The 11,609-nt window shown below is 46.1% G+C and overlaps 1 protein-coding gene across 1 annotated transcript in view; it reads left to right on the top strand.

Annotated features, from left to right (window-relative positions):
* The window catches only part of efnb3b (ephrin-B3b), a 55,794-nt gene that overhangs the window by 40,930 nt on the left and 3,255 nt on the right, over nucleotides 1-11,609 (top strand). The window contains exons 3-4 of the mRNA XM_031850716.1: nucleotides 5,657-5,749; nucleotides 9,063-9,125. Of these exons, the coding sequence (XP_031706576.1) occupies nucleotides 5,657-5,749; nucleotides 9,063-9,125 (156 nt within the window). The remainder of the gene's footprint in view (nucleotides 1-5,656; nucleotides 5,750-9,062; nucleotides 9,126-11,609) is intronic.

Here is an 11,609-nt window from a genome sequence, read left to right as displayed (position 1 = left end):
CACACACACACACACACACACACACACACACACACACACACACACACTTCCCAGTCCGCCCGAGTAATAGACTTAGTTTTTGCAGAGCGGGGTCCAAAAGCCAAACAAGTGGAACTAAAAGGAGGATTTTAAAGGCAAAGCTGCTGTGAAGCAACACATTGGTTTTAGGTTGATTTGCACAGATGGGCACACTTTGCACCCACACTGACACAAACACGCACACACACACTCCAACCACTCCAGCCGTAGCATGCAGCGCCAGTGTGCCCGAGGATAAAGCTGAAAAAACCACCCACTTTGTGTCTTTCACGTCGCATTTGCATTCATCATCATCACGTTGGTGACCCTAACACACTCATGACGTGGCTACCACGCCGTCACACGCCAGAGGCGGGGGGGGGGGGGGGGTGCCGCCATTTGCTCGTGTAACGTCAGAGAGCTTTGTTCCTCCCTGGCCCTCGTGTGCTTGTTTATTCATTCCATTTGTTGTTTAATCTGCTCTTTTTGCCGCGCGCCACATTCCCAGTTTTGCTCCCTTTTAATCTTGCTGTCGCCGGGAAAGACGTTCCCACATCAAACTTGAGGCATGTGCGTGTAATTTAGGTGTGTATGCTACAGTAGCGAGCTTGGACTGCTGTAATAGCTTGGCCACACAGCCAGTACTTCAATCTCTCCGATCATTAAAAAAAACCTGAAGCCCCATAACTTTTCAAGTGACATTAATCTGCCTGGGAGCCCTGGTGACCCCCCTTCCTTCCTCTCAGTGTATTATATATCCTGTCATCTTCAAGTAAAACATATTAAACCAGCCTGTCTTGTTCCCATGTTGTCAAATACTGACACTTTGTCTCGCTCCTCGCTCCTCGGCGTCTGATTCCGACGCACAAGGCATCCTCTGTATGAGACACACTGGGCTTTCAAGTAACTGCAATGTAAACCCATTCGGATCGTTATTAGACGCTCGGAGACGATGCTCTGGGAGTGCGATGACGTAATATAAAGAAAGACGGAGGGGAGGTGGATGGGTCAAGCAAACACAGGACTTTGTTGACTTGTTTTGGAGTCATATTAGAGATGTTTGTGATGTTTTTTTCCGTACTTATGTTGTGTTACTTATCTTATGACATGTTGTGTTTTTTTACATTTGACTTAGTTAAATGTAAAACTTACTTATTTTACGCCCAACCAAGTGTTGTAGTTTGAATCCACAACGTTAGGCATGTGTTTGTACTGCGACAGTAGTGCAGTGTCTTGGTTGGCTCGTTAAAAAGTGACGAAGCGTCAGAATGTGTCGGAAATTTCTTGATTAAACACAAATTTTTATTTTAATTATAATTTATTTTGCCCCAAGTTGTGCCTTTCAGGATAAATGCATGTCACTGCTTAACTCGTTTTAATGTAAAAAAAACAAACAAAAACAAATGTTTTTTCTTCTGGTAAAAATAAATATATATTTCATTCAATTATATTTCCAGTCAGTATTCTCAATAGATGCTAGAATCAAACATTAACTGAACACAAGGACGCAGCTGTTTGAAGTAGATATGCAAATATTTTTTACATGTATTCATTATAAAGTATGAGGTCTCTGACAATGAAAACAAAATGTGATTTTTATTTATTTATTGGTGTTAGTGTAATAATACTGTACAGCAATGTGCATGGCATTTGATTTTTTGTTTTTTTAGACTGCCATTAATTTAAAAATCCCAAATCAGCCTCAAGCGGGACCCTCAATGAGACAGGACCTCCGGATTAAGTGACAATGACAATAATGAAGTTGTAGCCACTTGTCTTTCGATACTGTCATTTATTGTGGATATTCTTAAACAATGTTTTCATTTCTGAGGGCCCTGTAGTTGCGGGGGCCCTGGGCAAGCTGCAAACTTTGCCCGGTTGATAATGCAGCCCTGGTGCAGCGCATTTTATGGTTAAATCGCCCCCCCAAAGAACCATTTCCATTTCCTTAAACAGCACATTGCATCAAAACATGGAATGCATGCATGTGTGATGTCAAAATCCTATTTCGACCAGAGATTCTTGAAATCAGGCAGTACAACAGCTCTTCTTGTGACTTTTGAGCAAAGCGAAATGTGTAGTCGTGTCCCAAAGTAGACAGAAGGACGTGATGGAAATAACAACATCGGCGCGCACACAAACTCACATCACTCACACAGGAGCAAGTGTTTTGCTGCGCGAGGCCGGCTGTCACTCAGCATGTGTGGAATATATAACCAGGGCTGCGAAGCACACCACAGGAGGGGGAAGGAATAGAGTGGGATGGCAAACATTGAGGTCCGGGCTGCGTCTTAATGCAAATGAAGTCGCTTTGCATATAGTCCACTGCAGCGGGTGACAGTCGACACGGAGCATGTCAGGCGTTGGGGGGGGGGGGGGGGTTTAAGCCCCTGAGTGAATGAACGATGCGAGTTATGATTCCACTTACACGTTCGGCAGCGAGGATAGAGGCCTGGCCCATGCACTGACCTTGGTAATAACAAGAGAGAGAGATTCTCATCCGCTCTGAGGTCTTTTCTATTGACTAGATACACACACACACACACACACACTCCTCCCCCTGGCTTGCCCGGCTGCCTCCCCCCTTTGTGTGCAGAGCCCCAGCGCTGTGCGGTCTGATCGAGGTTGACTGCGGTATTATTTCATTAATTAAGTTTTTCCACTTCCTCCGCCTCTCGCTCCTGTTCTTCCTGTCGAAACGAGGGTGGCGGAGCGACGCCCTTCCTCTCCTCTGTCCTCTGGCGCTTCACATCCCCCCCCCATCACTGCTGATCATTGTCTCAATTACTCATCCCGCCCTTGTCTCCCTCTTTCTCCCTCTCGCTGCTCTTCCTCCTTTCTCCTCTTATCTCATCCCAAATTGCTCTATACACTCCTCCCATCTCTCTTTATTTTCTCTCTCTCTCTCTCTCTGTCCTCCCAAAGTGAGGTGGGAAAGATTTGAGGCAGGCCTTTCCTACATCTCCCCATCTCTCGTCTCTCATCAGGATTTCACAGGTGTTCTGTGATAATTCAAGCCTTGATTCGGTGATATCTACTTTCAGCGTTTCCCGCGTTAAGCACTTTGGTGGCGGGGGAATATTTCTGATCTCGTTGTCCGCTTTGTTCCTGTGTAATAGAGATTCACAGAAATAGGGGCACTGGTATCATGTTTAATGGATTTAAGAGGATTATTTTGTGATATGGTTCAGTGCTTTAACAGAAATTGCCCCGGTGATATTTGTGACCTGTTGATTGTGATGTAAAAAAAATAACTTGCATTTGCAAAATCCCATATGTGGAGGCTCTCCTGGTTCAATTTGGCTCTCAGTCTCTCCGTCTCCCTCTTCTTTGTATCCATTACTGCTGCACTTTTCCAAAATGGAGACATTAGAGTCTTTTACCTCTCTATCTATCATGTCATTTAAACTCCTTCCTTAGTTTCTGTTTTTAACTGCTCTACTTTTTCTCTGTTCTACCACTTTCCCCTCTTTCTATGAATCTTGTCTTCCTCCCTCCTCCTCCTCCTCCCGGTGTACACTGGGCTCTGCATGGGTCATCTCCAGCGTCTCACAAAGTCTACTGTCCCCATCATATCACCAACAGCTTGTCACAGGCAATCAGTCTCGCTGCCTTGCTTCCCTGCTTGGCCTCATCCTCCTCTCCTCGCCCTCGTCTTCCTCACCTCCCTCGTCTGCTTCTCGTCCTCCCGTGTGTGTCAGGAGTTATTACTTTCAGAAATCATAGTCCTCCACCCTTCTCTCTCAGACCACTCGACTCCGCCCTCCATCCATTCCTTCAATCAGAGCTGCGACATCTTCACCGCGAAGATGCATTTACACTTTAATATAATTAAGATAGATGATACTTTTCAAATCATTTATTAAATCATGTATTAATTTGGTTTGTATACACTATTCCTCTGGGTGAGAGTATGTCGTTAATTAATTTTAAAAGATAAATGTGATTAATATCCAATCACTTGAACTTCATTGAAACAGATTAAATCTTCCTCCTACAGAAGTGTAACAGGATATATGACACAGGTCTCACACATGCAACAAATACTATGATTTAAAATGCGTTGGTAACACAACAAATAGTAGAAGAAGTTGAAGGAGAACTTTTTTGCAGCACTTCTTTATACATCCATCCCTGCCTCCTGGCGTCCCCACCATACTGCTGTTCGCCTTGACCCCCGCCTGCGTCTCTCCTCCTCCTGCTTTCACACTCTGCATCCTGCAGAGATGGAGGGAGAGAGAGTGACGGAGGTGTTAGAAGTAAAGCTGCCTCTTTTTCACACCTCCCTCCCTCTCTCTCTCTCTCTGCCTCTCTGCCTCGCCTCAGACCGGCTAATCTGTACCCTGAAGCTGAGTGGAGGGGCTGAAATGATTTTATATATTTCTTTAAGGAGACAAGGTGAGGGTTCGCCCGGGGGCTATAGAGGGAAAACTAAGGAGAGACAGTTGGTGTGCTGGGGTCTTGGGATGCTGGAAGGAAGAAAAATACGTTTACTGTCTTTTTTTACTAGCCACTGTGGCATGAGAACTCTTTCTCATGTGATCGAAAAGGCCGGAGCGATGGCTGAAAATCTGTGTACAAATAGCTTTGATTCTCATCTCTCCAGCCCTCCCCCCCCCCTCTCTTTTCTCTCCTCTTCTTACACTCTGCGTTACACTCTGCGTCTTCATGTCTCGATCCCTCCACTCTTACTCTTTGATCCCACCACTCGGATTCTCCCTGTGTGTTCCCTCCTTCTCTTCCTCCTCCTCCCGTTCCTGCTCCTCCAGCCTCTTGTGACCTGCAGACCAGTGATCTTTAATGCATTCACTTTATGTAAGAAGAAGTGTTTGAGTGCTACAGGGATTCATGCCCACACAACCCTCTTGCTTGTGCACTTAGCCAGCACTGCTTGACCTCTTTTGGCCTCCCTCCTATAGCTTCGCTAGAGCGCGTTGGACTCCGGAGCAGGTTAGGAGGCTGATTTGACATGTGACGCTGTATCTCTCGCTGTTCTGATTGAATTGTTGCATTTTTCTTTTCCAGTGTGGGAAAAGCATTTAAAAAGATGCATGGTAAATCCCTCATCGCCTGAATTAACACATCAGTCCTGCAATTTGAAATTGAAGAATTCTTGTAATTCGCTTAATTAAAACATGAGCACTAGTGACAGTAATGAGGTATTAAACATTGGAGCTTTAACTCATTCAACATACTTTCATACATTCATCCAGTTTCTCGCTACACACAGTGTTTTTTTGTCTCAGGGGCCTCATTTTATTTTATATGCGGGCTTGATTGGATTACCATCCCCTTTTTTTTTTTCCATCAGTCAGTCTATGGCTCTCTAGATTACCCCCCCCTCTCCTGCTATTTCCCCAGCCCCAGCAGCAATTGCACTGGCCTGAAAGCGGTTGAGACCATGCGGTGCGGCGGGGGTGTTAATGAATTCCAGTGGAATGCTAAATGAGGACTTATTAAAGTGCCGCCGCCACGTAGTTTGACATTTCAGAGCTTCTGGTGGTGTTTTAAATCGCTGCCTCTGCAAATATCACTCGCTGACTCCGGAATGGCTGACCATATGAATAGTGTGTGTGTGTGTGTGTGTGTGTGTCTGGTACTTGGCTAATTGTGTCATTTTGTGTTTCCCTCCCTCCAGCTACGTCAGATGGGACGCGTCAAGGCCTGGATAGCATGAGAGGCGGAGTGTGTGCCACGCAAGGCATGAAGGTGGTCCTGAAAGTGGGGCAGAGTAAGTCCTGTCAACTCTCTTGTCCTACATTCATTTCTCTCTCTCACACACACACACACACACACACACACACACACACACACACACACACATGCGTTAGCTCTCCCATATGCACAACTCTTGGAGTCCACCACTCTTCTTCACGTGCTCCCTCATAACACACACATTATTATTCATTCATCACACACAATCGCTTGTTTTGAAGTGGGGTTGTATGAGGTACTTATCCATAGTCTGTGTAGTATACCTACAGTAGATGGAGTTTGGAGAAAGAGACAGGCGCACCGGCACGGGAGCAAAGCAACGTGCCGCTGTGGACGGGGGGCAGCAGCAAAACATGTTTTAGACATCTAAGGAAATCAATATCAGTTTAAATGTTCACTATATGTACAGCTGACATCGGACAGCTGTACAGTCGAGGAACTGAAGCCGTTAGCGATGCTCTCTTCAAAGCAACCAGACTTCATTTAAAAAAACAAAACACAGGGAGTAGCTGGTCTAACACTGCCTCGGTAGGTTAGTTTGTTTGTGTTATTGTGTGACTTTGATGTTTTCAACGGTTAGTTCAGATTCACTAAAGTCACACAATAACACTAACTAACTAACCAATCGAGGCAGCGGTGTATCAGATACCCCCCCATGCTCTGCAAGGTAAAATTGCTGTTTTTTGATTGGAGTCTGGTGGCTGTGAAGAAAGCATTTATGGATGGCTTCAGTCACCCGTAGAACGGGCTGTCTGACGGCAAGGCAAAGTAGAGAAATATTCTATATATAGAATACACTTGATGTGATTTTTTTGGGGGGCAGAAAACATGTTTTCCTGCCGTCCCCGTCCCAAGCAGTACATCGCTTTGCTCCCGTGCCGGTACTCCTGTCTGTTTCTCCAAACTGGGGGTACCTCATACAACCCCACTTCAAAACACAACTATACCTTCAACACACGGTACGACTGCAGCTGTCGGCTCCAGCCCACTGCATCTCACACCATCTGCACAGCACAGAGCGGTACACATTCCTCATCTGACATGCAGCCTCTTCCCTCTTTTCTTACCCACACACCAACGAAAACACGTATGCACTCACTTCTTTGTGCGCGTGTGTTCTCTCTGAGCATATTAGGGCTCGTTAAGTGGTGAGAACAGCAGAGAAGTGTGGGATCAGTCAGCTCTAATGAGCCCTGTTGACTCCCTTCTCCCTCTCCCTTTTAACTACTACTGACTCATGCTGGACACACACACACACACACACACACTCACACACTCACACACACACACTTTGCAACTCGCCTATCCGTGTGCGGGATCTACATTACAGGTATAATCCTAAGCTCACGCATGCGAGGACATGAGCACATGTCATGCAGGTTGCGCGGACACACACGTACACAGCGGAGGCACACATTTCCCCACACGGCTGACCTGCCAGCGGGAGCACGATAACAAAATGACTCCATTCGGCGCTGGAGCACACAGTCAGTGATTTTTAATGACTCGTAGCTGCACACGCTTCTAATTTGTTTGGGAAAAAAATGTTTCACAGGTAATGACCCTCGCATGCAGGCTTTTCAGAAAAGCGGCAACAACAAAAAAGGCCCATTTAAGCATTTTCACTGACATGCGCATTCCTACACATAATAGGCACCTGTCCTTCACACGACCCCCCCCATGCACACACACACACACACACACACACACACAGCTCGCACACACTGTCCCGTGTTATCAGGCCTTGTGTGCAGTAGGTACACATTGCAATGTGGCTCTATCAGCCAATAAGATCAGCACAGTCAGCTCAGTTCAATAGAAACACCACACACATTCACCACATGGGCAACGCTACGATTCCCACACACTGATGTTCAAACCCCTCTGCCACTTTTACACAACTCTCTGAAGTTCTGAGTGAGACACACATCTTTTTGTTTGTCGTCATTCTCTCTTCTCTATTCCCTCTGCATTTGCATTTTTTTTAACCCCTATTCACTAAAGCAGCATTGCTCGCTTCCTTTTCAAATTCCGTTTTTTCCCATTTCTCATTACTTCCCTTTCACTTTGCATGCTTGCCACCTCTCCTTCCGACTCTCCCCTCTCAGTCCCCCTCTCTGTTATTTTCTCTCTTCTTCTGTCTTCCTGTCTTATCTGCTATGTGGCTGAAAGGTCACGTCTGTGTTGTTTGTCATCTAAATAAGCGGCGTGCCGCCTCATGGTGATCCCTGATGAGATATGCTGCTCTGCTTCACTCCGAGGAACACGCACACACACACACACACACACACACACACACACACACACACACACACTTATACCCTTGCCCAACACACATACATTGACCTGCCTTCTCTTATTTTATTCTTTATCTATCTTGCTTGCTCTCTGTCACACACACACACATACACACACACACACACACACACACACACACACAGCCTGAACCTCCCTCCGCTGCCGACCACACAGCAGTTTCTATTGATCCAGACAGCACCGCCCCTAACTTCTGTTTGGTTGACTGCCATGAGGGAGCTGCCGGCCAATAGCTTTACACTTCTCTAAATGTCAGCATGTATAGGTTGACGGCTGTGCACGCACACCAACAATCAGTAGTTGTGCGCATAGAGGGTGATGTAGTGTGTGGATTTACTGAACAGTTTCATCCATAAGCACCCCCGTGGTCATATCCATTTTTGCTCTCCCCCTGCTGCCGCAACGACCAATAACGGACTTTCTTTTTAAAATGTTGCATAAACTGCATAGCTGAGTAGTCATGTATCCCGATATAAAACCCTATTCTTGCAGCCTACTGTTGGCCAGATGGCTCAGAAGTGAACAAAATGATTATTTTCTGAACCATCTCTTTCAGCGGTGAGGAGTGGCACTTGTACATTAGCTGCATCTGTGTGTGTGTGTGTGTGTGTGTGTGTGTGTGTGTGTGTGTGTGTGTTTGCACTTTAATGCCATCACCATTACTGAGGGCTTGCTAGACAGATGGCCTGATTTAGCGACTACAGATTACAAGCCGTTATGGCCTTGTGTAAATTAATTCTGGCCAAAACAACAAGCGGCCTCTCCTTAGTTTCCCATTCAATCAAATGTAAAAGTGCGCATACACGGCACATAGAAGCCTAATCAATATGTGCTCTCTCATAATGGGTAAGGAAGGGAGGAAAGACGTTATTACAGCTCTTCCGTCTCTATTTCTCTCTCTGGCTTGCTCTCTCTTTGCTGATGTTATTGGTTCCAATTCCGAGAGCCTCGGCTGTTGTGTTAGTATTTCTTCCACCCTGCTGATATTCCACCCTTTTTTTTCCCCTCCACAGGCCAATATGGGCTGCCCCCGAAGAAGGAGCCGCCAGCAGGACGCACCACCAGCAGAAACCCAGGTAAGCAGGAGACCAAATGACGATAATCCACAGCGGATTCATCCACAAAATGGATGGAGGGAAAAGACTGGTGGATAAAAGGAGAGGCTGCGGGGAGAGGGAGGGAGGCGACAGATGGAGAATGTGCAGCGGTGACATGTGTGGATCTCTCTATTTAATTCCACATCGTTCTCTCTCTCCCCCCCGCTCTATATCGCTCTCCTCCCGGTCTCTGCGCCCGGCCCTCCGAGCTAAGTGCTGTAGGCGGGCAATGGATGGCTAACAGCTACCTTGGGAGAAGGAAGCAAAAAGAGAGGGAGGAGAAGGGGAGAAGGGGAGAGGGCTGCAGGAGAGAGGGCTGGACCGGCGGCGACATTTCAGAGAGTTATATTGTCATTAGTTTGGGTGGCCTGGATTCTCTAGTTCCGTCAAGAGGGAGACAGAAAGAAATGAGAATTATGGAAAGATGAGGGAAGAGAGAAGAGGAGACAGGGGAGTGATGGAGCAGGGTGGGTAGAAGTGGGGAGGCACACAAGGAGGAAAAAGAAAAGAATAATTGAAAAGCAAAGAGGAGAAGGGAATAGAACAAGGAGATGGAAATGGAGAGAGGCTAGATTCATGCTCTACCTCAAAGTCAGTCAGCGGAATAGAAATGATCTGCTCTCAGTTGTGTTCATGCCTCCCTCTCTTTATTTTTGCTTTCGGTGGTGAATGTGTGTGCAATACCAAACGTGTCAATCGGGGCATTCACACATTGTGCAATCACTCGTGCATACCTCACATAGGTGAGAACTGCATGTGTGAAGTAAGCAACAATACTATGCATTGTTTGTACTATGAGACAGATGACTCTGGACACACTACAAGAGTGATTTACATCAAGCACATAATGAGGGATTTTACACATTTTTGACGCTTACACAAGGACATGTTAGCATGCACTTGTTTTTACTCCCGACACAACAGTTATGCCAGCATTTCTAATTTTCCGTGTGAATCATCTCAGCTAATAACTAACTGGGATATTGCTGGTTGTTCACGATCGTTTTGTTTGTCTCATCTGATCCTCTCTGGGGTTGTAAGCTAATACGTTATCGGGTCATATTGACCTCCCGCTCAGAGTCTTGACACAGTCAAGTCAAACCACACAGGCATCATACACACACTGCTAAATCCCCTCGTTAAAGTGGTGGCAGGATCTAAGATGTCCATGTTGCTAGTTCACCTAATCTAGACCCCGCCCACTCAGTTTAGGTTTGAATACGAATATTTGTGTGAAATAAGACAGACATAGACAGAGAGTTGATAGTAGCTTTGCGTTACATCCTTAATCCACTCACTGGTCACTGCAATGGTGATTCAAACAGCCTGAGTGAAACTGCCTGAATGTTTTATCAAAACTAAAAACTAAAACTACAAATAAAAAGAGCACAGGTGACAGGAGTGGATGCAATACACATGGAGAGGGAAAAATTAATTTATAAAAAAAAAAAATGTCTTATGTGGGAAGCAGCAATAAAGTGCCACGATGCGTCAGTTACTGGTGCTCCATTAATGATCTAATCTTCTCAGATCTCCTTTAATGTATTCCTTTAGGTAGTTGATGGAAACACGCACTGATTCACACTTTATTCTGACATTTTCTGAAATTTGCATAAAACCTGTGCAACAGTTTAGTGGGAAATCATCGTGTCTAGACTCTGAAGCATTATAAAACCGTTCCAAAAAATGTGTTAAAAAAGCATATATAAGACCAACTATGTTATCACCTCGACCTGTTCTTTCATTTCTGACCTGTTGAACGTCTCTCTCTCCAAGGTGGAATTCACTAATGAAATAAAAAAGATGGACCAAGGGAGGAAAAAAAAGTGTTTAAAGTCTGAACTTGTGTGATAAAAAAAAAAAAAAAAAGGAAACGCAGGAGGGAGTGAGAAGTGGAAAATAGGGGGAGCGAGAAGAGAAGGCGGAGGAGGAGAGGTGAAGGGAGAGGATATAATAAAGAGAGCTGGTGAAAGGCGGCGATCATAATGGAGATGGAGAATGAGGGATGTTGGGTTAATGGAGGGAGGAAGAAAGTGGGAGAAGGAGAGGGGAGCGTAATCGACGTCCGGCATTAGCTCTTTGCTCCCAGACGGTCCGGCGCGACGGGGGTCGCCGAGCAAGCAGGGGGGGGGGGGGGTGGATGAGGTGCATTTGCACGTATTTCCTCGCATTGCTTGTGTATGTCCGTGTGTTTGTGTTGCTAGGCGCTGAGCTCAGAGCAAGGTGGGTCATTACGGCTGCAATAACTCGAAGACGGAGAGAACCACGGAGCGAGGGAGGGCGAGGAGGCGGAGGAGGCGCAGGGGAGAGACAGACAGGGAGAAAAGAAAGGGATGTGTGCCAAGAATAATGATAGACCAATCCAAAGGCTCTATATAGCAGCGACTCGCATTACCGGCCTTAACCAGTTCGCCCCACACATACACACGGCCCAGGTGCCAGAGCCTTAGCCGCCCCCCCCCC

This window comes from Anarrhichthys ocellatus, unplaced genomic scaffold (genome assembly GCF_004355925.1).
Source record: "Anarrhichthys ocellatus isolate YVR2014 unplaced genomic scaffold, GSC_Weel_1.0 scaffold11, whole genome shotgun sequence".
Lineage (NCBI taxonomy): Eukaryota > Metazoa > Chordata > Actinopteri > Perciformes > Anarhichadidae > Anarrhichthys > Anarrhichthys ocellatus.
Note: the sequence above shows the minus strand (reverse complement) of the source record. Positions and strands in the feature narration are given on the sequence as shown.